Source organism: Saccoglossus kowalevskii, chromosome 3, assembly GCF_978046115.1.
Source record: "Saccoglossus kowalevskii chromosome 3, keSacKowa6.1, whole genome shotgun sequence".
In the NCBI taxonomy this organism is placed as follows: Eukaryota; Metazoa; Hemichordata; class Enteropneusta; family Harrimaniidae; genus Saccoglossus; species Saccoglossus kowalevskii.
In genome coordinates, this window is record NC_140643.1 from 37361441 (window position 1) to 37388240 (window position 26800).

The 26800-nt window shown below is 34.9% G+C and overlaps 1 protein-coding gene across 1 annotated transcript; it reads left to right on the forward strand.

Annotated features, from left to right (window-relative positions):
- Window positions 1–3707: 3707 nt before the first annotated feature.
- On the forward strand, window positions 3708–26546 carry LOC100366965 (striatin-interacting protein 1 homolog). Its single transcript, XM_078009827.2, has 21 exons — window positions 3708–3788; window positions 4829–4898; window positions 8048–8122; window positions 8580–8711; window positions 9174–9294; window positions 9741–9809; window positions 11180–11286; window positions 13109–13236; window positions 13390–13572; window positions 16210–16388; window positions 16809–16874; window positions 17017–17080; window positions 17179–17250; window positions 18001–18075; window positions 18446–18543; window positions 19001–19127; window positions 22419–22519; window positions 23627–23693; window positions 24217–24321; window positions 25050–25254; window positions 25625–26546. Exons 1-21 carry the CDS (start codon window positions 3708–3710, stop codon window positions 25882–25884), a joined length of 2385 nt encoding a protein of 794 aa, XP_077865953.1. The 3' UTR covers window positions 25885–26546.
- Window positions 26547–26800: the final 254 nt, after the last annotated feature.

Here is a 26800-nt window from a genome sequence, read left to right on the forward strand (position 1 = left end):
CTCGTTATCGTAAGTTTTTTGGTACATGTTGTAGAAAATCATAAATGATTTTGGGTGGGAGTGTGGCTGCCGCCCTCTATTGGCAGATTTGAAATGTTCTTTCTTAGAATGTTGGAAGAGCCTCGCGAAACAAACAGATCGAATAGCTTCACCTTCGCGGTGGTGTGCCATTACGCATAGAAAATAGTTCCTTTTTGTTTCATGAATTTTATGCATTTGTAGACTCCTTGTTGTGTTTGGGGTCTTTTATTGATAGTAATAATTATTTTGTGTTGTATTTTGAATACTTTTACTCATTACTTATTTGATCTTTCTAAGTGACTTGCCCTATTGTATCCATTCGCCTTTTTGCCGTTTGTTGATACATACTAGACATGAAAGCTGTTTTCTGTTATGTCACTGTGAATTTCGGATACTTTCGATTATCCCAAGGCTTTACAGGTCGCCAATGAGGTAAATATGTGCCCATAATGTATCCGTTGCATTTACACTATTTTTGCCTTCTTTTTGTTCAAGATTTATCTTGTTATCAAGTTTTTTAGATGTTTTGAGTAGATCGGAAAAACGATCATTTGTTACTATTATTCGACATACCTAGCATATCGTTACTATAAATTTAATTGTGTTGCTACGTTATTGTTATTTGTATTTATCTGTATTTTTCAGTTTTTACGGAGCTTAAGATTGTGAATACGATGTTCATGAATGTGCTTGGTCTTACATTACGGATCGTTCGCTGTATAGTGTTAAGCAGACCTGCACTGTTGCTTGAATAAATCACATCTCCAGTATACGAAACTCTTGTAGACTTGTCACTTTAAAGTAAAGCTCTTGGTGATACACCTACCAGTTTTATCGGTGTCGCTGGGTGTATAGTATATGATAAAGGGAAGTTGTGCAACCAAATTTGCCGTGTTCGCAGTTTTTCGCCAATAAAAAAATAACTAAGGCAACAACTCACGGTTTTTCAGCATTTTTGTAATAAAGACATTATTCTCCATCAATATTCCTCCCAAAACAGGAACATTTCTACTAATTCTTGTGTTTTTTCGACGTTTTTCGAAAAACCTGCGATTAGGCTGTGAAAGTAGAACATTCCGGAGGGGGAGAAATGGAAGAGCCATATTTAACGCGTAAAAATAGAACGCGTATTTTGACCTCTATGCTGTCGTCGCCAAAGAGCCCCGCGTCCATCGCCTGGCAATGCTCTTCCGTTTCACCAGTTGCGTTTTTTTGACTAAAATTTGGGCAGTACTGTCAGTCACGAAAATTGATGAATAAATTAATACACATAAAATATGAATCACGGGCTAATTCAATGGTCACCGAACACTCCACTGTGGCAAGATAGTAGCGTACTGTATATTTGACCCAGATTTGACAAGCGTGGTACAGTTTTTTGCGCGTGTCCGTAATAACGCGCACAAAGGATTGTGGGGCAGAGTCCTTTATTTGCTGGCATTCTTGACTTTTGACTGCAGTTCTTTTTTATATTTTAGAGTAAATGCTTTTGATATGCTCTTAGGTTTCTTAATATACGTCTGAAATTGTGGACTGTGGTCATATTTTTCGATTAGGAGTCGTATATTTAAATAACTCACCGTGACTAATGTTTTGCATTATGAAGTATATTATTATGAAGGTCAACACACTGTACTTTAATAGGTAAATATTTACTATCTCGTTATTTCATTATTTCGCTTTCCAGCATTTACAGGAAACGCTTCATTCTAGAAAATGCTATCGCAAAACGGTTGGAAATAATAAATGTAACAGCAGAATACGTCCTAGCACAGTCACTCGACTAGGAGAGTGAATGTGGTCCTAGTAATAAACTAAGTGACTTCCAAAAACTGAATGGTGTTTGCGAACTTCGTATTAGTTATAAACCGACGTTAGCTTCACGTTTATGTCACACCATGGAAACAGCCAAAAACATGGTGCTTGTTTTTGAGCGGAGCGGATCGCCAACCAGCCTACCGGCTTGTTGTTATAAAGGAGTAAGTTGTTTTCACACCACGCGCATCGCGCATGATTGTTAAACATCATTATGTCGATTATTTGTCACGCTTTCTACTGGTTGGTTAAATGCGTCCATGCAACAAAATGATTGTAACACTATTTTTATATGTCACAATGAACAAATAGAGAGGACCCGGGTTTACATTGATATTACCTAGCACACTCAAATGGATAAAAGGTGTTTAAATAATATCGATCATGATCTGTTGGTAACATATTTACGTAATTTTATCCACATTGCCTTACACATACTGGACAAATACAGTCAACGTCAACCAGCACATGTGTCCAATTATATAATATATTTGGGATAACGTAATACAGGAAAGTTACACCATACATATACTTTGTGGCGCAGTAAAATGCTTCAATTATGTGGCATTAGATATGGCCAGAAGCGGGCGCACTATGCTCATTCACATAACGTTTACAGCTCGTGTTTATCGGAATTGAACGGAATGAGATATAACATCTCTTACACGTGGCAGGGTATCCTAGATTTCATGATATAAATTAAAGTTTATCGAAGAATGAGCTATGTTAGGAGCGTTGCTTTTTGTGACCTATCATTCATGTGAGAATGATAAGTTGATATTCTGCCTGCGTTGACTCCCGTTGCGTAGAAAAACAGCGTGATTGTAGTGACACGGGAGTTTTTTCTAAACAAGATTTTTTTTTTTTTTTTTTTTTTTAGCCGTTCATTTCAAAATCCTATTTTTTTAAAAACCAAATGTCACTATTACGGGTAAAGCTTTGAAAATCACGGCTAGACTCTAAATTTATATTGCTTACCGTTAATTGATTAATTGAAATTACGCCAAAAACCAAAATACTAGTAGTTTTCGGAAAAACATTACAATTTCACTTGGCAGTCGTTCAAGTTAGCCATGGACCAATTTATTATTTGCTTATGTATTACATTTGTGTATTTAAATTTATCATTTTATTATTTATTTATTTGCATACGTACATATATTCAGTACGATTTTTTGTTTATTTACTTGTGTTGACTTGTGTTTATTTACTTCGGGGACATCGAATAATTAGCAAGCTTAGAACAGCGCCCCCAACTGCCAGTTCAAAGTATCCTTTCAAAATGACTGGTCACTCACCCTTTTGATTTTGTGCCTAATTTTGGTTCGTTTTTGACTCATTTGGCTCAGATTAGGCTCGTTTTCAGTTATTTTGGCTTGTTTTGGGGGTAGTCTGGGTCGTTCCATGTTTTGTCAATGGCCGAAGTTGTTCTCATTGTAGTGCCACTTCTCATTAATTGCCGGCATTTCTAAAAACTACAATTTTTTGTTTTACTAATATTAACTTTATTTTTCCATTTAGCTGAATACCATTATAAACCATTCAACAGTCTTCAACAGTAAACCAACTGTATTCGAACTAAATAATATAAAATCGTCAGTTAATAGTAAGTAAAACAATTCAGTTTAACCAACATATACACCTAGAAAATCGATGCTCCAAAAAGTCAACAAGGTCGTTAATAAATAAGGCAGACAAAAGAGTTTACAAGATAGAACCTCGTTGAACCTCATTTAGACATTTCAACGTTTCCGTTACCCCTTTTGGGCTTCATACACGAGATTTTTATTGTACCGTAATATACTACATACATGTACTCGTATACCTTATTATTCGCCCACGGGATCATGGGAAGTCATTAGATATTCAAAATGGAGGGCGGTGGAGGTTCCGGTAAAAGAGGTTTACCAAAATTGAGGGAATTATTACGCAGACAGAGAAGAGATTCCGATGTAAGTATAATATACATGTTGTTTGCATATCAGGTTAGCTTATACGAAAAAATCGTGCCGCTGATGATTCAGGTTTGCAAGAATATTACAAAAAAGTATCTCCCAGGCAGTTCGCTCATACTTCGATATAAACATAGACCTTAGAAGTCTTTGATATAAACAAGGCGACCAGTTGTCTTACGATCAATATCGGGGATGTTTGGTTCGGACCAGTGTCACATCGCCTCTATTATTTATGGCACTAATCTTCGTGTGGGCATGTTGCAGTGTAAGTCGTGCATTTGTTCAAAGACTGGACAAGATTAAAATTCAGCATTAATTCGGAAAGCTTACTGCATTTGATGAAAAAATATATGTGATAATCTACCATAAAAATTTGACAACCTAATTATTTAGTTGATTTTCGTAATGTATTAGCTTTTAAAATTTCGGCCGATCGCAGAATTGTGCTGTTTTTAGTTCTTCAAAGTTTCATCCACCTTGAATTTATCTTCTTGGACCAATGGGTTGACTTCAATTTAGTCTTCATCAAATGAAAACAAAAAAGGTTGAACCACAGTCCTTCTATAGAGAGACTGTGGTTGAACTGACGGTAAATGGTGTTAGTGAGAAGTCACAACATCTTGTAATTCATAGATGTACACACAAAAATATCTTTGTATTCAAAGGTTTTAACAACATTTTTGCATGAAATGCAGTTCCTCATCCCCTTGGCTATTATCATAAATTTTTATGTGGTTAAGATTGGTTACGGTATGCACAAAGTAAAAAGATTTGATTTAAACTTCTCACTACTGACAAAAACAGATGGCTGCTATTTTTAGGGAAATCACTGACTGGTAAAATTGCAAGATATTTTATATTTTACATATTACTCAGTCTCTACAGGTTATATATGAAGGAAATATTGTGTATGTTATTGTTAATATTTTTTTAGTTCTCTATAATGCTATTGATGTAACATTGTTAGTCTATGGAGAGGACACATAGCTGTTGGCTTTATCTTTGTCATGAAAAACATTTTCCGGTTTTATTTTCAGACTCAATGTGATATGCCAGATTTGAATTTTGAATATGATGATTCTGACAAGTACATCAATGAAATTGCAGGTATTGTTGTCATGACAATTGTCATGAAATGTTACTGTTTGCAAGTACTGCATATCCAAATGTAATAGAAACATAATAGCATGTGTGATTAGCCAGTCTGTATCATAGCATGTGTGGCCAACCAGTCTGTATCATAGCATGTATGGGTAACCAGTCTGTATCATAGCATGTATGGGCAACCAGTCTGTATCATAGCATGTATGGGTAACCAGTCTGTATCATAGCATGTATGGGCAACCAGTCGGTATCATAGCATGTATGGGAAACCAGTCAGTATCATAGCATGTATGGGCAACCAGTCGGTATCATAGCATGTATGGGTAACCAGTCTGTATTATAGCATGTATGGGCAACCAGTCGGTATCATAGCATGTATGGGTAACCAGTCTGTATCATAGCATGTATGGGTAACCAGTCGGTATCATAGCATGTATGGGCAACCAGTCAGTATCATAGCATGTATGGGTAACCAGTCTGTATCATAGCATGTATGGGCAACCAGTCGGTATCATAGCATGTATAGGCAACCAGTCGGTATCATAGCATGTATGGGTAACCAGTCTGTATCATAGCATGTATGGGTAACCAGTCTGTATCATAGCATGTATGGGTAACCAGTCTGTATCATAGCATGTATGGGTAACCAGTCTGTATCATAGCATGTATGGGTAACCAGTCTGTATCATAGCATGTATGGGCAACCAGTCGGTATCATAGCATGTATGGGTAACCAGTCTGTATCATAGCATGTATGGGTAACCAGTCTGTATCATAGCATGTATGGGCAACCAGTCTGTATCATAGCATGTATGGGTAACCAGTCTGTATTATAGCATGTATGGGTAACCAGTCTGTATCATAGCATGTATGGATAACCAGTCTGTATCATAGCATGTATGGGCAACCTGTCTGTATCATAGCATGTATGGGCAACCAGTCTGTATCATAGCATGTATGGGTAACCAGTCTGTATTATAGCATGTATGGGTAACCAGTCTGTATCATAGCATGTATGGGCAACCAGTCGATATCATAGCATGTATGGGTAACCAGTCTGTATCATAGCATGTATGGGTAACCAGTCTGTATCATAGCATGTATGGGCAACCAGTCGGTATCATAGCATAATAGTAGTTTATAAATAAATAAACGCTGCTCGGACTGATAAATATGATATATAGAAGATAATATTTGGTAATTGTAGTCCTAAATAACTATTAAAAATAGCTAGACATTTCGAGCAATGGCTCTTTATCGATAGCATAGAAGAAAGTGTAATAACGTACAGGTAGAACATAGGAACGTAAGAACGCGTATGAACTATAAGTAGAATCACAAAAAATTCCACAATAGAACAAATAACGCGCCTTAGGTAGTGAGCTCAACAAATGAGTTGAACTGTTTGTTAATACCATGGGGTTCTTTAGTTCCAAGGCGGAATATAGTTTCCTCCTCGACACGCCTGAGCTGATTTTCGTTGCCATTGACAACACCAGAAATAGACATATCTGTAATATTATGTCCACTAGAATTAAAATGAAGTGAAACCGGATAATAACGATTTTTCTGTCTAGTTTGCCGTAGATGCTCAGCAAACCGATCACCCAGTCGACGAACTGTAGAACCAATGTAAAGTTTCCCGCATTTAATACATGAAATACAATATACAACATTCATAGTGATACAACTGAACGGATATTTGACCTCAACATCTCCCTTGGGACCAAATATACAATTAGAGTCTGTAATAAAAGGAGAAGTATTACACGTAGGACGATTACACGGGACAGAACCATATTTCTCAGGGTCTCCCCTTTCACCCGTATGTACCAATAACCTCCTTAAATTAGTGTCACGGCGCCAGGCAGTAGTAGGCATTAGTGGAAACGTAGAACTTGTCTCCTCGCTGGTCTGTAAAATGTGAAAATGTTTGTACATAATGTTTTTAATCCTGTCATTTAAAGGATGGTACGTAATTGCCAAAATTACACGATCCTGATTGTCAAGGGAAACCGTAGATCCAATACGATCCGTTCTTGACATTGACACAACCTTGGCCAATGCTTTCCCAGTGACATTACGAGGATAACCCCGTTTTGTGAAAAAATTACATAAATTCCTCGCCTGGTTACGGAAATCAGTATCGTCGCTGCAAATACGACGTACCCGGAGTAACTGTGAGTAAGGTATGGAATCCTTCATTCTAGTAGGATGTGATGATTCATACTGTAAATAACAATGTGAATCAGTAGGTTTTGTGTAGATAGATGTAGAAATGCGATCACCATCTACCTTAGTAGAAATATCGAGAAATGGTAGTGTTATTTTTGATATCTCATGTGTGTATTGTATGGCGGGATTAAAGTTGTTAACAAAGTCAATGAACTGTAATAACTCATCCCGACTGCTTGACATGGCACCAAAGCCATCATCAATGTACCTGACATAAAATTCAGGTTTAGTACCTTGAAAGGACGAAAAAATTAACTCCTCTTGATATGACATGAATAAACATGCATAGCTCGGACCAAAACAACTGCCCATAGCCACACCTCGTTTCTGTATATGTTTACCATTAAAAGAAAAACAATTCCCGTTCAAAACTAATTCCGCTAAGTGCACCAACACAAACGTAGGAGAATCCTTAACTACCCTTTTATTCAGAAAATGCTGTGAAGCCAACAGTCCATCAGTGTGCGGGATAGATGTATAAAGTGATTTTACATCCATAGAAAACAACCCCATGGTATTAACAAACAGTTCAACTCATTTGTTGAGCTCACTACCTAAGGCGCGTTATTTGTTCTATTGTGGAATTTTTTGTGATTCTACTTATAGTTCATGCGCGTTCTTACGTTCCTATGTTCTACCTGTACGTCTAATGTATTGGCAGAGAATATTGCATCAACAATGTGATTATGTTATGGTATGCTAATATAGTCAAGTACAAAATATCTTGGAGCTGTTCACCCTCTTAGCTAAATGATAAAGCATGCTGACTGATTTTCATATTAATTCATTTGAATTTACATATTTATTTTGTTACAATATACCATTTAACATAATGTGTTGTTTTCTCAGAAGTTCAAGCATGAAATTTCTGTGGTCAAACCACAGTATTGATTGTGATATCTGCATCTCTTCAATAGAATTGTACAGTTACACAGAAGAAGTGGAATTTCCGCTTGGTCAGAAATTTTTTGAGGAAGATTTTCATTCAAAAGGTAAGACACATATTGAGTGGTAGTTATACAGTATATTAGACACTATATAAGATAAAGCAAACGACTGGATCTGAAACCAGAATTCCTGAACACTCATCTTAAGACTTGTATAATGAACATACTGTTCTGGTGAAGACATGATTGCAAAATTGCATGCTGATTTTTTCTAACCCTACCTACCGGTACTTCCCAATTGAAATGTGCACTACTGGATAACTAAATTCAGTTGCAGTAGCTAAGTATACCACAGTCCTCTAATCAAAACATTACCACGGTAACTTCTGCCAAGTCTTCATTAAACAATGCCGAGGATATCTGCCATTTTTAATGGCTTTTATGTATAATACAGCTGTAATGATCTACAGAATGTATCTTGATGTTCTGTATTGTTCCAGAAATCTTTAATAGTGCACATTTTTACTTTGCATAATAATAATTCTTGTATGATTCATATCAGTAAATGAAAAATGGACCAAGATCGATGATGACCAGCGGAAAATGTATATTGCACGTCTACTGAATGGTTTAGATGTGGCAAAGAGAGAACAGAGAATGAAAACAGCAAGGTCTATTCTTTATTTGGCTCAAGGTTGGTTCTATGTACGTTGTATCTGTACTCTATCATGTGTCCCCATATTAACTGCCAGAACTTGAAGTCTTTTCCTAGAGCTAACATTCCCACCAAATAGCAGAATAGAAATTTAGAAGGAATGTCTTTTTGCATACCTCTATACCGATTTGTGTCACAGCAATGTGTGTGACAAGAAGAGCTATACCTACATCAGATTTTTATCAGATTGGTTGAATTTACTGTAGAATTTCAGTTCAGGATCTTCACAATTGTGGCCAGAACTACCATGACGATTTAGACAAATGGATATGAATGATCTTGCAACTGTCTGTACTGAACACATGTCTCTCAAAATACATCGTAAAAAAATCATGTGATTATTACTAACCCATTTCACGTTCAAAGATCAGTCCTGTATCAAAATTTTCATGAGAAAATCATCTTGTGGGCTACAACATTTTGACTTTTATTATAATTCAGGTGTTTTTGGTGAAAGTTGCAATGAAGAAGAACAATTGAAATGGGCTCGGTGCAATGCTTTTCTTCTGTATGAATGTGGTGCTTTTTATGCATTTGTAGAGCTACTTATGATGGAAGCAGAGTAAGTAAGATTATTTAGGTGTAAATATCATGATAAAAACAACCAGAAATGCCAGCGAAAAGCATTTTTGCCTACGCCATAATTTGCATCGGTGACATGAAGGCTTGAACTTCATGGAGGCATCAAAGGCAGTTGTGAGATACCCTAGGTGTTTACATTGGTTGCCTTCTACAAATATAGATTTTCCCTATACTATTCTTATACACCAAGGCAATTGCATCAAATTTTGCCTTGTAAATACCATGCATCGCGATTCTTTTTCAGTTGCTGAGTTGGTTGAAAGCAAAGGAAAGTAGGCATGTTTATACAGCATTTTACGGACTGGTGAAATCTATGGCTTTCGTTGTCAGATGTATAATCATAAACTATATTAGATCTTCATAATGATATATGCCAACAAATACACACTAAAATTTGGTTGTCCCTGTTCTTTACTCTGTAAACAGTAATAGTAATGCTGCGTCAGCCGCCATGAGAAAACCTGCTGTGTCTATTGTAGATAGTACAGACTTAAGGTAAACATTTCTTGTCTTGCTATATGATTATTACAATCTATCATTGATTTATGTTGATTCTGATACATTGATGTGATGAATTTATTGTAAAATGATTTATTATTATTATTGCTAAATATGGTACTTGAGTGCCAGTTGCTAATTAATATTCATGATTGTTATAATATAACTACTTTAATTACTTTTATTTTAAATATTTTGGTGAAAAATTATTAATCTAGTTTGTTGAGAATAAAGAATAGAATAGCTATTTGTAGACTAAAAAACATGTGAGTTTCATTAAAGTACAATTCCTAAATTACCGACAGACGTGATGTAATTCTATTTGCGCATACCTACCAGGCAACGGGCGAGGTTAGGACAGAAATATAGAAAGTCAAAAAAGAAAAATAGACATGCATCCTTGGAAGAAGTCAGTGTCAGTTATACAGTTTTTAAAGCAGAGTGAGATGGTTGGGTACAAAAGGAGCAGCTAGAAGAACTATATAATACAGCTGAGAAAAGTGGATTACCAATTTAAAACGATAATTTTTTCAGAGAAAATGAAGTGAAAAGGCTATGGTACGGGTGTGTTTTGCTAAGTAAATACGACCGTAACATTGTTTTTTAACTCCCAAACTACCTCCAAAAATATGAAAGTACTACACTATAGCCAAAGTTGATTTGCATGTTTTTCTTGCTCAGGCAGATACAAGTTAGTTGAAAGCTGATGGCCTTTTTATTTGAAGTGATTTTTTTAATCTGTGAGTTGAAAACACAGACGAGCAGTGTACTGTGTCTCAGCACGTTTGGAACATTCAAAATCTTTCCTACCTTCCGGTTTGTTGACGTCACATTTTGCAATATGTGCAAACACATAAATGATAAACGCTATCAATTCGGGAATTACGTAACTTCTTTTTTGCACATTTATTGAAATGCAAATTTATTCCTATATGCTCTAGAATATACATTGGCATTTCTCAAACAAACAAACAATTCCTGACAGTCTTTGCCGATAAATAACCTGATTTATGACGACTGTATAGCTCAGATGACAATGTGTTAATGTTTAAAATCAAGCATTTCTGCCATCGCAGTTCCGATTCTTGGTCATGAAAGGACAGCGGAAGTTTAACTTGGTACATACATTGAACAAAGCATAATGTTTTTCAGATTGGATTCAAAATGGCCGACTAACATGAATTTTGTATTAACGAATACTGTTCTAGAGCCATGTCTGACATTTCTTGACTGGTTGCTATGAAACTTTACAACTACATTATACACAATGTAATACTCATTAAACTGCATTTGTTGCATGTTCTGATTCAAAATGACTTCAAATAAATTTAACTAAGTGCATTGATAATGTCATTGTTTTTTAATAGAGTTATTATCAGTGTTCTGTATATAATGGTGGAGACAATACAGAGAGTTTGCGATGATGAAACACCTCGCCTGAAACATCTCAGAGAAACATTCAAAACTGAGTTAGGTAAGTAAAATAGCTGTGGGTGTTAGTGTTTATTAACAAAATATATATAAGTGCATCACTAAATTTTGTTGGGATTTTAATTGCACCAAATTCACTGCTAGGTTTTTGGGACAAATCTATTTGATGTGCCACAATTCATACTGTTGTAATGGTGTTATATGCACTGGATTAGCACATATTATCGAAAATAGTGTGGTTGTGTGTTTCTCAAAATGGTGAGGTATGTATAGGTGTTGAAATGTACGTTTAGCGATTGGTCAGTGCATGTAGCTAGAAATGGTGCTTGATCTAGTGGTAAATGGTACTAGATCTAGTGGGAAAATGTACACAAAGGAGGAGTATCGTCACATTGTCATCATCAACAGTGTAATGTCATATTATTGTAGCACTGTTTAATAATTATTGCTAATAATAATTGCATTACAGTAACTATTGCCTGATATATGTTACATTACAAGAAATATTTACGTACATTAGTGTACAAGAGTGTATGTTATTTTTATTGTTATTTATCTCCATGTTAGTCAGCAAAATTTGTAAATATGGGAGAAATGGAATAAAATAAGGCTGTGATTTTGAAAACATGATTGGAAAATGGAAAATATACACAATGTGAAAGCTGTGATGTTATTGTAAGATAGTCACCGCTATTAGTAATGCCTGATGACAAACATAGTCTCCAAATTTTGTTTTAATGAATGCACTTACTGAGCCATATCTGTCATATGTTATATTCGCTCACATTCAAACTTCACACATACATAATACATCTTAGGATGCATATGAATATTTATTCATTTTGTGATCCAACATAAGATGGCTGAATCAAACTTTCTGCCACTCCGGAACCAATTCTTGTGAATTTTGTTCTAATCTGGTACATACATTAGACATTATGGGACCTCTGTGCATATCATTGTGGTTTTTAGATGGAATTCAAAATCAAGCATTTCTGTCATTAAAAAAACAGGATCAAACCCTTACAAATATGTTATACATCAGTCAAATTGTAATTCAAAATGGCTGACTGGTTTCAGTTTTGTTTGCTTTCGCACAACAGGGACCGTGTCATGTCAATGACTTGTTACAGTTCATTTAAGTAAGCATATTTGCTACTAATAGAATAAACATGGTAACAGGATTGGATGTGATTATCAGAAAGTGTTCATACAACATGATAAACTGAATATTGACTTGATTGGGGATTATAAACATAAATAGGTGATGGGAACAACAATGTGGCAGTCATGTCATGTAGGATTGGGCCACAGACTAGATTAGTTCGGATGAACTACCTCTGTGGTCCACACCAAGAAATTATTATTATTATTATTATTATTATTATAAGATTACTAGAATTGTTATTATTATTGGTGAAATAAAATCATATGATATCATGTTCAACAACACCCTATCATGGAGTCACCTACTCGTGTCATTGAAGATGTTACGCTCAGCATGCAAGAATCACATGTGTCATTTGATTAGGTTCTGTTACATTTTTGAGTGATAGCTGTGACAGTTTAATACATTGTACAATGATGAACGTTTACTAGCTAGATAAATAAATTTGTGTTTGTTCATTTTCATGTATGGACTACAATTAACTACTGGAGTCTTCTATGAACCCAGTAATCGTGAAAATAACGGCTTGCTTAATTATATTTGAACCATGCAGTTTTATTGAAAATTGATTGCCACATTGTTTTTTATCATAAATAGATAGCCAGCCTGTGCACAATCAGTGCATTCTTATCTTGTCTAATGTAACCCGTGTGATTATTTAATTTCTTTTTAACTTTTATGTAATTTCTTCTTCAAGGTCAACCTGTTCTCGGTGAAGAGAGCCTTGCTGTGTTGTTATTTGGTATGGTTACTAAATTTTGCAGTGGTCACGCCCCTCATTATCCTATTAAAAAGATACTACAGTTGCTATGGAAGACAATTCTGGTATGTGTGTTTGTTATTTTCATACTCAACTCTAAAAAAAATATTAGCCAGCTTGTACAACCTGATTGCAATGCATGAAGAGTTTGAAGTAAATTTCTGTTGAATCATCAATCAGTAACTAGTACATGTACTTGACTTCACTTTGTTTTGTAGTTTTCGTTGGGTGGTATGAATGACTTAGCTACAATGAAAGGAAAAGCCAGAGAGCACATCGGCCTTCCATGTTTACGAGAGGATAGTGTCCTGGTCACCAGGAATATGAGAGCTGCATCACCACCTACTTCAGCTGCTGACTTGATAGAGCAACAACAGCATAAACGCAGTAGAAATAGAAAGGTAATGTGTTTGCTGCTTCCCAGGATTCCGTGGGAGTCAGTGGCACTGATGCCTAAATAAACATGTACAACATATACTGTGATTCTCTCACTAGCCCCCTACCCCCCACCTCTCCACCCATTTTAGACACAAAGAAAAGACTAAATTCATTCATGTTCACCCATTTCTTAAATCTGTACCGATCTATTTTAAGATGACCAACTAGCCATTTTATTTTTAAAACCAACAGAATAAGCATTTCCGCTCTTCTGGAACTGAATCTAAAACATGCATGCATACATGAATTACATTTAATCTTGTGAAATAGAATACCATTGATGAACACCATTTTGTTTCATCACCTGTTTCATAACAAAATAGTCAACTGGTGGGCAATTTGTTTTTAAATCCTTTTCTAGAATTATACCTCATAACAATCCCCCAGTGATGGGCACTTCGGTGACATCAAAATGAGGAATATATATGGATGAATTAAAAATCAACACATGTGTTTGGTTATGAAGTCATTTATTGCCCAGAATATAGTAAAATCTTTTCTGAATGTAATAGTCATTGGTGGATCCATACAACTACAGTTTAAAAATGATATTAACACTTTGAGTGACCTTTGTGTCACCCATCTACACCATAGAAGTTCTTAGTCACTGAATGGCGTTGTATTGCATTCAAACTCAGATGTTTATGTATTTAATTTTTAATCTGTAAAAATGCTATTGGACATACAATTGTTTTCATTCATGTAGAGATTTAGTGCATGACTTGTAGTCCAATAAACTGTAGTCCAGTCCTTTCATTCATGCTGTTGTGTAAGATGTTGTGCATGTCATGTATGTCTCTTTTTCACTGTTTCCAGGATTCTTATCGTCCTAATCATTTTTTGTCTTCAATCCGCACCCCGGAACCTGTATATATTAAACCTGATACAGAAAGAGATTAGTCATTATGTTTTTTTTTTAGTTCATACAATGAACATTTATTTTTTTAATTTTAATAATTTCTAATTTTTATTATAACAAACTGTATTTCTATTATTTGTTGTTGTTTTCTAAATAATGGTCATTTTTTTGCCATGTTTTTGTTACATGACCTCTGGTGGCCTCCTGTTCCTCCTGATCCATGATGTGACACCTGACCCAATGACCTATCAACTCTGACCTGACCTGCCTCTGGAACTCTTTGCCATCCTGTGTACATGTATGAATGAGCTCAGTAGAGTAGTCAATTTTATCTCAGTTTGCAAAATCATTTTGTCATATCACTTGGCTTCTGAGATGTGATTTTTTTTTTTCATCTGTCTGTAATGTTTCATTCTCAAGCAAGTTGTCAGGAATAGGGTAGCTCTGTAGGTGCATGAATTACTGGGGTAATTTATCCAAAAGTAATTATTTCTACTACTTCCTTTATTTCATAAATAACAATATTTTTGAAATAATTTCACAATTTTTTTTTTTTTTTCAATTAATCAAAGTACACAAATCATGGCTATAGAGAATTTGAAATACCAGTCCCAGCAATGAACATAAATGCTATGTTGTGATCAAATAAGAGATAACATTCAAAAATCAATGATGTTAGTAAGGCTAAACAAATATTTGTATCCAAAAATGGTTCAGTGACTTGTTCTTTTTTTTAGCCCTCGTCACAGGACACAATCTAAGATGGAGTCTCATTGATTTGGTTCCGTCCCAGATCATAACTCAGATATGCATAATCTGATTTGAACAGCCGGCTCAGCAAGTTTCTTTATGCTTCATTTTGGAGTATTTTTAGTTTTAAAAAAAAATTACTTTGGTCCAAAAAAAAGATGTTTTGGCAAGCAGTGCAATGAAAAATAAGTAGGTAATAAACAATACCAGGTACATTAGATACAATGTCAGTATCAAAGTCTATTAAAGGTGGCTATAATTTGTCATGCCCCCCCCCCTCTTGTTGTCATAAACAGACGCACACACTGACCAATTGTAAATAACTTCCATTCCAATTTATATAAGATTGTATTGTAAGTCTCCTTATGTACAGAAAATACCTAGTATTTGTCCAATTGCAAAAAATCGCACAATAAAATTTATTCACTTTAAACTCCAGTAGAAGGTTATATGTAACTGTCTATACAGTGACCAATAATGTTAAAATTGTAGTAAATAGTAAAATTATTAATAATCTTGAGAATGAAATAAATTACTTTCAGTTACATTTCAGTTATTACTAATATTCTGTTGTTATTATTGTCACAAGAAGGGATGCAATAATCTGCTCCATTATCACCAGTGGTAGCAAACCTGTCTAATATCTGATCCATCTGCAATAATACCAATCTAATCCTGCACTATGGCATCTCTACCTGTGACAAATTTATTATTAATAACATTATTTCTGCAATCCTGTTCAATCAAATCTAACCAAACCGTTCTCCAATCGCATGAATCCACATTTTTTCACCCTCTTGCATGTCGCCTCACACAATTTTGTCATGTTTTAGTATTTCTGTTTTTGTTTTTTTCAAAAATCACTCTTGCCTTCTACCTTCATTTCACGTTACTTATTTTATATAACTCACCAAGTGGCACAAATCTTGTCTTGCAGAGAGTAGGCGAGAAATTTAAATCACTTATTTTCGCTTGTATTTTTTTAATCAAGGAACTCGTGAAACAGAATGTGCTTGATGATCCAAATTATGAAGACGTTGACCGAAAAGACGATGATAATAATTATGATCAGAGTCCACCCAGTGAAGATGATGATAACGAAAACTCTCTTCAAAGACCACCAGATACTCCTAGAGAACCCAGGATTCTTCCTTGGACTCCAAAAGTTAGGTCAGTGTCGTTTTTTTAAACTGATAATGCAAAATAAATCTAAAAATATGGGGTTAGCTCAATATAGTTTTATAATTCTCCTTTCATATTCTTCAAATTAGTTGATCATATTGAGGCAGTTGTTTACGAAAAATGACATTGGTCATTACAAACTCATTTGCCTACATCAGAAGGTCATGTGAGCCCTAAAATATGTATTTTTTGGAAACATTTGTAAAAATATTCACTATTTCACCACGCTTCTTGTTTGTGAATAAAAAACGATAAAACTAATTAGCTTAAAAATCTAGTTTAGTTTTCCTAGTTTCCCAAGTATTGGAATGGATTTGGGGAATGTTTATAAACACTATATGTAGATTTACTACATTGTCGATACCATCTCTCCTCCCATCTAACCCTCTCTTTGTTTCTAACACCTAGGCAAAAAGACGTGGAACTATTCCTTGATCACACTCGTAATAAGTTTGTAGGTTTTCAAATTGGAGGGTATGTGTTTATTTTTTGTTATCATTCACTTAAATTAATATATACTGTTGTAGTTTGAATTATTGATGAGTTGAGGTGACAAAATAAAGCCTCCCTAACCTTGTCTCGACATGTATTATATACTTGTGTATTATGTTAACAGGGATCAGAGTACCGTAGCCGGTTTGCCACAGCCCATTCATGAAGGTGTCAGGATTTTGAAAAAGGTAATTACTTTCTTTTTCAATGAAGCACATTGACATTATCTTTTAAAAAATTACATGAAAACAAATCTTATATTTTATATATTGAATCGCTTTTTCAGCATGTGTATGTATCTTTATCTGAGCTGCAAATAACTCAAGAAGAAGAAATAACAAAAAATCCTGTATCAAAGGTGAGTATATATAATAAAGGAAAGAGGTGCCAGTATCAGTACGTTTGTAATCTCAGGTGTAAAAAACAACTCCCTTTCCTGCCGCTGACATACATTCATTAACATTGCAACCAGAGAACTCAGACTGTTCAGTTGTTGGAATCTTTCCCATCTTTTTAGATAGTTGTGAAAGTATCAGATGTTTACTAAAATACAGGGTCTGACACAGAGATAATTTTATCTTGCTGTCAAAAAACTTACGTGAAGAGTTTGGCATAGACATGCTTGTCATTTTCTTGAGCTTACCACTGTACTCTGAGATAACATACATGTAAACAGGGCCTTTGGGGTTGAGAAGTTTCACCTAATGATACCACCATGTCACTGTCCAAAACAACTATATGTAAGCAAGGAATATATGTGATTAGAGCGACAGTGAGTCAATTGTAAACGTGATGGCATATAAATAATGTGTTATCGTATGGATATGATTAAATGTAGACTGAATTTTTGTTAAGCTGAGTGTATGTGATGCAAAATGAGAAAAAAAATCCATCAATGTTTAATTATTCTATCATTAATCACCATGTATGGATAGGATTATAAAAGTCTCTTGATGATTTCTATACAGTGGTAATATAATAATATGTATACCCTGCACTTGTAGTATCTTGCTTTCTTTATTTAATGTCATAATGGTTGGGGTGGGGGAGTAGGACTTTTCTATCCTGGTGTTATATCTGACTGTAATTCATATGATTCCTTTTACAGGCAGAAGAAGACATTTCCAATTCATCAGCAGAATTGTTATATCAGGCCATGCTACCTAATTTACCACAGTATATGGTAAGTTGGAGCCAGCCAAAAATTATAGCCATTTTGGTGCCAACAAAAAACGATATCAAAACATTAAATTAAAATTCATATACTGTAGCAAAGATTTTTGGACAAAATCATTCACTTCACGGCTTTGTCATTTGTATTTGCAAACACTCCATCTCACAAATACCAGATCTTATGTACTTCTATATTGAAGCATCTGGTTCAAGCAGGGACAACTGAACAAAATAAATCCATTCATATTTGACTGTATATTGTTCATAGAATAGACAGACAGACATTTGTTGTATCTTCCAGGAAACCCTATGCTGCCTTGCACCTCTGCTTTAATAGACTAAAACTCATCTGATTTTTTTTTTTTAAATTACTTTTTCAGATTGCATTGTTGAAAATTCTTTTAGCAGCAGCACCAACATCTAAAGCCAAGACAGATTCTATTAATATATTAGCTGATGTGCTGCCAGAAGAAATGCCGTGAGTTTATCCCAGTTATCTTGTACTCTTGTAATTTGTTTATAGTGTTTCAAAGTACAGGTATTCTTGAAAAGAGTAAAACTCATTGATTTGATAATACAGGTACACCTATAGTGCAGCTGTTTAGAGCCAGGGAGAATACTAAAGCCATTACACCTATAGTGCAGCAGTTTAGAACCAGGAAGCATGATAAGACCCTCAGTAGTTTTTTTTTTTTCAAATCTTCAAGAACATCACTGTGCCGATCATGTGTCAATAAAAACCTATTGGCAATGCTGTAAAGTTATTGTTTTTACAGGTTTTAATATATTGTTAAATTAAAACAATAAACTCTATTGTGTTTTAACATTCTCTATGGAAATAATTTAGTAGCTTACTGGTATTTCATACATTTATACCTGGTACTGACCAATCACTTTTGTGTATAATAATTTCTGTTTTGTTTTTTTTGTACTAGAATTACTGTACTGCAGTCAATGAAGCTCGGTATTGACGTAAATCGACACAAGGAGATAATAGTAAAGGCAATCTCAGCAACACTCCTCATACTACTCAAACATTTCAAACTCAATCATATATACCAGGTGAGATTTGCTGCTGTACAGGTATTCTAATGTATCCTGTATTTTTGTTTAACACATGGAAAGCTATTGTGTCATGTGTTATCTGATTAAACACATGGAAAGTTAGTTTCATGTGCTGCCTGATTAAACACATGGAAAGCCATAGTATCATGTGCTGTCTCATTAAACACATGGAAAGTCACAGTGTCATGTGCTGTCTTATTAAACACATGGAAAGTCATAGTGTCATGTGCTGTCTGGTTAAACACATGGAAAGCTATAGAGTCATGTGCTGTCTGGTTAAACACATGGAAAGTCATAGTGTCATGTGCTGTCTTATTAAACACATGGAAAGCTATAGAGTCATGTGCTGTCTGGTTAAACACATGGAAAGTCATAGTGTCATGTGCTGTCTTATTAAACACATGGAAAGCCATAGTGTCATGTGCTGTCTGGTTAAACACATGGAAAGTCATAGTGTCATGTGCTGTCTTATTAAACACATGGAAAGCCATAGTGTCATGTGCTGTCTGGTTAAACACATGGACAGCCATAGTGTCATATGCTGTCTGGTTAAACACATGGAAAGCTATAGTGTCATGTGCTGTCTTCTTAAACACATGGAAAGCCATAGTGTCATGTGCTGTCTTATTAAACACATGGAAAGCCATAGTGTCATGTGCTGTCTCATTAAACACATGGAAAGCCATAGTGTCATGTGCTGTCTCATTAAACACATGGAATGTCGTCGTGTCATGTGCTGTCTCATTAAACACATGGAAAGCCAGAGTGTCATGTTCTGTCTCATTAAACACATGGAAAGCCATAGTGTCATGTGCTGTCTCATTAAACACATGGAAATCTATAGTGTCATGTGCTGTCTGGTTAAACACATGGAAAGCTATAGTGTCATGTGCTGTCTCATTAAACACATGGAAATCTATAGTGTCATGTGCTGTCTTATTAAACACATGGAAAGCTATAGTGTCATGTGCTGTCTCATTAAACACATGGAAAGCCATAGTGTCATGTGCTGTCTCATTAAACACATGGAAATCTATAGTGTCATGTGCTGTCTTATTAAACACATGGAAAGCTATAGTGTCATGTGCTGTCTCATTAAACACATGGAAAGTCGTAGTGTCATGTTCTGTCTCATTAAACACATGGAAAGCCATAGTGTCATGTGCTGTCTCATTAAACACATGGAAATCTATAGTGTCATGTGCTGTCTTATTAAACACATGGAAAGCTATAGTGTCATGTGCTGTCTCATTAAACACATGGAAAGTCGTAGTGTCATGTGCTGTCTTATTAAACACATGGAATGTCGTAGTGTCATGTGCTGTCTCATTAAACACATGGAAAGTCGTAGTGTCATGTGCTGTCTCATTAAACACATGGAATGTCGTAGTGTCATGTGCTGTCTCATTAAACACATGGAAAGTCGTAGTGTCATGTGCTGTCTCATTAAACACATGGAAAGCCATAGTGTCATGTGCTGTCTCATTAAACACATGGAAAGTCGTAGTGTCATGTGCTGTCTGGTTAAACACATGGAAAGCCATAGTGTCATGTGCTATCTTATTAAACACATGGAAAGCTATAGTGTCATGTGCGGTCTTATTAAACACATGGAAAGTTAGTTTAATGTGCTGTCTCATTAAACACATGGAAAGGTATAGTGTCATGTGCTGTCTTATTAAACACATGGAAAGTTAGTTCCATGTGCTGTTTCATTAAACACATGGAAATCTATAGTGTCATGTGCTGTCTCATTAAACACATGGAAAGTCATAGTGTCATGTGCTGTTTTATTAAACACATGGAAAGTCATAGTGTCATGTGCTGTCTTATTAGTAGTGTAGTGTAGTGTAGTGTAGAAGTAGTGTTTTTGGTTCCGTGTATGCGTGCGTGCGTGGTCATATTTCAGACATTATTTGATGGACTCTTCTCAAATTTGGTACACATACATGTCATGAAGGTATATATATGCATGTGAAGTTGTTTTGTGATTAGATCAATTTTGACCGTTTGGCAGCTACAACTTTGTTTCTGTGTGGATTTATGCAACTTTATTTGTACAATAAGTGAATGATTCTGCTGCTAAGTGGTGATATAGAATAAGGCAGTGCTGGTCCGACTTGAAACTGTGAAATAAAGGGTCAAGATGAATTAGTCATTGCAGGTTATGCTCATTAAGATTCACTTAAATATTTAGGTATCACCTCCGGAGTCAGTACATGTTTGACAAACAGTATTATAATCTTGGTATATTCAGTGATTGTGGATACTGCTCGTGTCAGTACTGCTAAAATGACTATTGATAACATACTAGATATGGAACATATTGTATTTAAAACTTATTTTAACAAGTCATTCCAGTATGTATTTACAGGTTGCTTGCTGATTTAAATAGCTGCATTTTATTCGGACCAAATCATTCTGGGTGCCTTCTGAAGGTGACTTTGGCCTTGTCACTGCGACATTGCATTGAAAAATGTTTTGAAAGTACTCTTACTTGATCAGTTTTCTTTTGTTTTTTTCTTATTTGTCATACTCAGTATGTACACTGTTTTGGTATTTCACCATGTAAATATATTTCTTGAATATTGTCAAGACCAAGTTTGATACATGAGGATTAATTTGAAAACAGTTTGAACGGGAACTGTGTCATTTTCAATGACTTGTTAAACACATGGAAAGTCATAGTGTCATGTGCTGTCTTATTAAACACATGGAAAGTCGTAGTGTCATGTGCTGTCTGGTTAAACACATGGAAAGCTATAGTGTCATATGCTGTCTGGTTAAACACATGGAAAGTCACAGTGTCATGTGCTGTCTGGTTAAACACATAGAAAACCATTGTGTCATGTGCTGTCTGATTAAACACATGGAAAGCCATTGTGTCATGTGCTGTCTCATTAAACACATGGAAAGCCATTGTGTTATGTGCTGTCTGGTTAAACACATAGAAAACCATTGTGTCATGTGCTGTCTGATTAAACACATGGAAAGCCATTGTGTCATGTGCTGTCTCATTAAACACATGGAAAGCCATTGTGTTATGTGCTGTTTGATGGAGTAATATTTAATATGGTTGTCAGCATATAACTTTATGTATTTGTTGTGTTTAATGAAACTGAGGTTAGATAGTGACAATGATACATTCTTACCTATTGTATATGACAATGGTACTGTTATGAAAGATACTTTGTACCTGTAGTACCTTAGTATTGAGTATGTGTATTCTAATCATCTTTTGCTCTTCCACTGTATTGACTGTGTTGAATTTGTTTGTTTTTTTGTCAGTTTGAATTTATGAGTCAGCATCTAGTGTTTGCCAACTGTATACCATTAGTTTTGAAGTTTTTCAACCAGAATATTAGTTCCTACGTAGGAGCCAAAAATAGGTAAGTTGATGCACCATTCATTAACTATGGAGGTGGACATTTATTTCTCTAGATGTCACTCAATCTGACAAATTCTTCCCTTTCTGGATTTGTTGTCTGATTAATTTCTGTACATAAAATGACCAATTTCTTGTACACAAATTCTTGGTGCAAAGACAGTACATGATCTCATACATATGTGCATTAATGTTGTTTTATTCAATGAAGTATGGTAGACTGGCGGCCATTTTGGACATACAAATATTATATACCTGTTCTATTATTCCCTGTGATGACTGGGATGATTTCAATCTAACTTGGTATCATGACAGTGCATATTGAGTTGTAGGTTCATGTTATATTTGGCTAGCAGTATGATAGTGATGATGTACATTGTCACAGCATTTATCTGTCCTGATACATACTAGCTCTGTTGTTTACAGATTTAAAGCATGTAAATTGGTTATAATGACATGAATTGTTGTAAATTTGCACAGCATTCACAATGTAATTTCACTGCAATATTAGTAATATTTAGAGACATGTTAGAAAATATCGACCAAGTCACATTGAGTTGGGTGCTTTCTATATTGTTCTGAGTGTAAATATGATAATTGAGAACAGAAAACAAAAAATAGCAAACATTTCCCATATACATCATAATGTAATTTTTACTAATTAATATTGAGATACATATATTTAGTAAATTTTGCAAAATAATCGCAATTTACTACATTTTACTGACAGAGAGCATAGATCAGTAGTCTGGTACATGTACTACCATATGTTACATGCTGTAAAATACTTTATTTTTGCTTAGGATTAATTTTTGCTGAGGTAATGATTCAGTGAAATTAAAATCCAATGAATATATCTTTTTTCCTATATTTTACATTTAACTTGTCAAAAATCACCCAACAAGTTTTTTCAATGAAAATTAATTCCAGCTCAAATAAAGTATTTCACAGTATTTGTTTATGTATGTATGTCAATATGTTAACAATACTGTATTTGATAATCATACCCAGTCACTAATGTTACTTGTACTTATCATGCCTAGTAAATACATCCTTAGTTGTTATCATGTCATGTCTTGTATGTAACTTTTCATGTGCTTTGACTTTTCAGTATAAATGTTATAGATTTTCCAAGTTGTGTGATAGGAGATCAACCAGAATTAACTGCAGAAAGTTTGGTATGTATTCAGTTGTCTGCTTTCTGCACGTCTCCTCAAATTGAAATCTTTGATTTTGTGAGAAATGTGTACATAGGAAATTGTCTATGACATGAAGAGTGAGTGGATCAAGCTGAAGAAAACTGTGTTGTTGATATTTCATCAGCAAAATTCTTGTACTTTCTCTATAGGTATAGCTGCTGATTATATTGTGTTGTAATGACTGATGACATTCATATACTGGCTTTTTTTCATATCTGGAATACATAATGATGAAATTTCTAAATCGTCTATAAAAAATGTCAGCTCTTTATGTCTCTTTATGTCAGTGAAAACATGACTGGTTGTAAACTAACCTGTTAGCTGGTTTAATCCTGGGGTGTGTATCCACACTTCAGACTTGTACATTAGTATTCACATGTCGCAACATGTCTTCATTATTCATGTTATCTTCCAAGTGCTTCTTATATATCAGTAGTTATAGATATAATGATGATGATGATGTCATAGTCTCCACTCACAATATGAATGCTGTTATTTACAGGAGGCAGGTGATAGTGCTTTGTATTGTTGGAGAAATCTATTTTCCTGCATCAATTTATTAAGAATTCTTAATAAACTTACAAAATGGAAACATTCCAGGACCATGGTAAGTTGCTAATTGTTAATGGGTTTTAATCATTTTAAGATTATGTGTAAAAAGGAAATTGAAAAGATGAACCAGACCAGATTCAGAATTAATGCAATGCCTGAGTTTAAATCAAGAGTGTCCATGTGTTCAGATTGGCAAGCACAGCATTTACTGATTTGTAGTGGGGTTTTCAAGTTTTGTTTAGATGTGTATTACTGGATATTACATATTACTATTAAAACACAAGAAAGCATTCCTATATCCCAGTGTAGGCTGTACAATCCAGAAGCTTATCAGATTTCAAAACATTCGTAATTCCGGGATAAAAACCTAGGTCATTGTAATTAACTGTCGGTCAGTATAACAGTGGTTTTTCAGAAAACTAGAGAAACAATGAACACATCAATTTGTCTGAAATTAAATTCAAAAATATTTAATTAGTCAGAATCCGCATCAAATTCACATATTTTACTGAAAGTCCTGAAATACTGGTAATGTGTACACTACGAGACATAACGTAAATCTATTTTTGACATGCAAAAATGAACGGAGATCAGAAATTAATTCAAAACCATGATCATTAAAGTTGCATGTTTCCATACAGCGACACAGATCTGTGTGGGCCACAGAATACCCGGTAAGTGTACTTAAAAAATAAATATACGGACACTAGTGGGTGGTATAAACCACCAAAGCAGAAATTTTCAGTAAAAGGGCAAGTGTAAATTTTATTTGACCTCTCCTAGATGCTGGTTGTGTTTAAATCTGCTCCGATATTGAAACGAGCACTGAAGGTGAAGCAAGCAATGATGCAGCTCTACGTACTCAAACTATTAAAGATGCAAACTAAATACCTTGGTAGACAGTGGAGAAAAAGTAATATGAAAACCTTATCGGCAATCTACCAGAAAGTCAGACATCGATTTAATGACGATTGGGCATATGGTAATGGTGAGTATCAATATCCTTGTAACCTTAGATGCAAACGACTGCTGAGATTTCGTTTAGAGCAAAAGTCGTTGTGAGAGTCGTTTTTTTTGCCCTGCAAATTGTGTTCCATTTTCTCCAAACATTGCTTGTGTACATTCTTCAAAATTGCATAGTTGCATAAGTCAGGAGTACTGTACATGCAATATCTTGGGAATTGGGAAAACAATTTGAGGTGAAAAATGTTCATGGATCTCTTGCTCTGAACAAGATCTCTGCGTACATTGCATCTAATGTCTGTTTGTATAGAAATATATCAGACAAACTGCCAAGTAATTTATTCAACAATATTCTGTTCATATGTTCAGTTCACATTTTCTCTTTCACTCACCAGACATGGATGCGAGACCATGGGATTTCCAAGCAGAGGAGTGTGCTCTGAGAGCCTGTGTCGATAGATTCAACACCAGACGCTATGACATCAGTGCTGGAAAGGATCCAGAATTTGCTCCTGTAGATAACAATATACTCAGTGTGCTTGGACAGAATGTTGAACTTAGCGAAGACTTTAAACATTGTTACGAAGCTTGGCTTGAACGTGAAGTCTTCTCTACAAAGATTGATTGGGATCAGTTACTCAGAGATACATGGTGATAGTATAGACTTTCAATGCTGTACTGATGTTACCATGGAAACAAACCACCGTACTGCTACGTGTACATTCTTAGAGACTGACATAACCATTGTACAGAAATATTGTTATTACATGTGCTGTTTCTCCCAATGTATGACTTTGTCCACAATCTCAAGAAATATTGTGTGATGGTATAATTAATTCCAATATATTGCTGTAATTGCAAGGAAAAATATATAACATGTTTATGTAACTACTTCCAGTGGCCATTAGAGCACCTCAGTTTTCCCTCCTCTCATTCAAATTGAACTGTTTTCACATGCACTGTATGTGTAATATATTGAATACAATACGAAATGAACAATTGTTTTCTGTATTTACAATTGTAATATTTACTAGTACCCTGGTAACCTGGTATGTAAAAAGCGTTGGTCTCTTGTTGTGTTCGTAGTATTTATTGGGTAATATTTAAAACTTTAGTCGAGAGTGCTGGAAATGGCAGAGTGACATGGTTTGGCATTTGTAAATTATATTGCATATATGCAAAGTGTATCACTGGAGATAAACTAGGTTTGTACGAAACACTTATGTAGGTAGAGTTGATCAACAGATTCCTATATAATTGAGAATGTATGAGACTGTAGTCTTGATGGATCAAAAGAATAAACTTTTTTTTACATGGCGTGTTTTTAATTTATAGTTGTTGTTTTAGCTTAAAGGATTATAAGTATTGTTTCGTCCCCCTTCCCAAAATATTTGAAAATTGAGAATTTATCATGACAAATTATTTCTTCACTGGAACAATAGTAAAACATAAATTAATGAGTGTATTTATATTTGATCCCTCCATCTATTGTCAATATTTTGTTTTGGTGTCTGGCAATTGATTCATCATCATTTCTCGGGCATGCCTGGACTGACTTTGTTGAAAAACAT

Excerpts from the sequence above, each read along its gene's own strand:
- LOC100366965 (XM_078009827.2), top strand. The coding sequence starts at position 3,708 with ATGGAGGGCGGTGGAGGTTCCGGTAAAAGAGGTTTACCAAAATTGAGG. Across the intron at positions 23,694-24,216 it reads AATTAACTGCAGAAAGTTTG|GAGGCAGGTGATAGTGCTTT; the intron begins GTATGTATTCAG and ends TGTTATTTACAG. Across the intron at positions 24,322-25,049 it reads GGAAACATTCCAGGACCATG|ATGCTGGTTGTGTTTAAATC; the intron begins GTAAGTTGCTAA and ends GACCTCTCCTAG.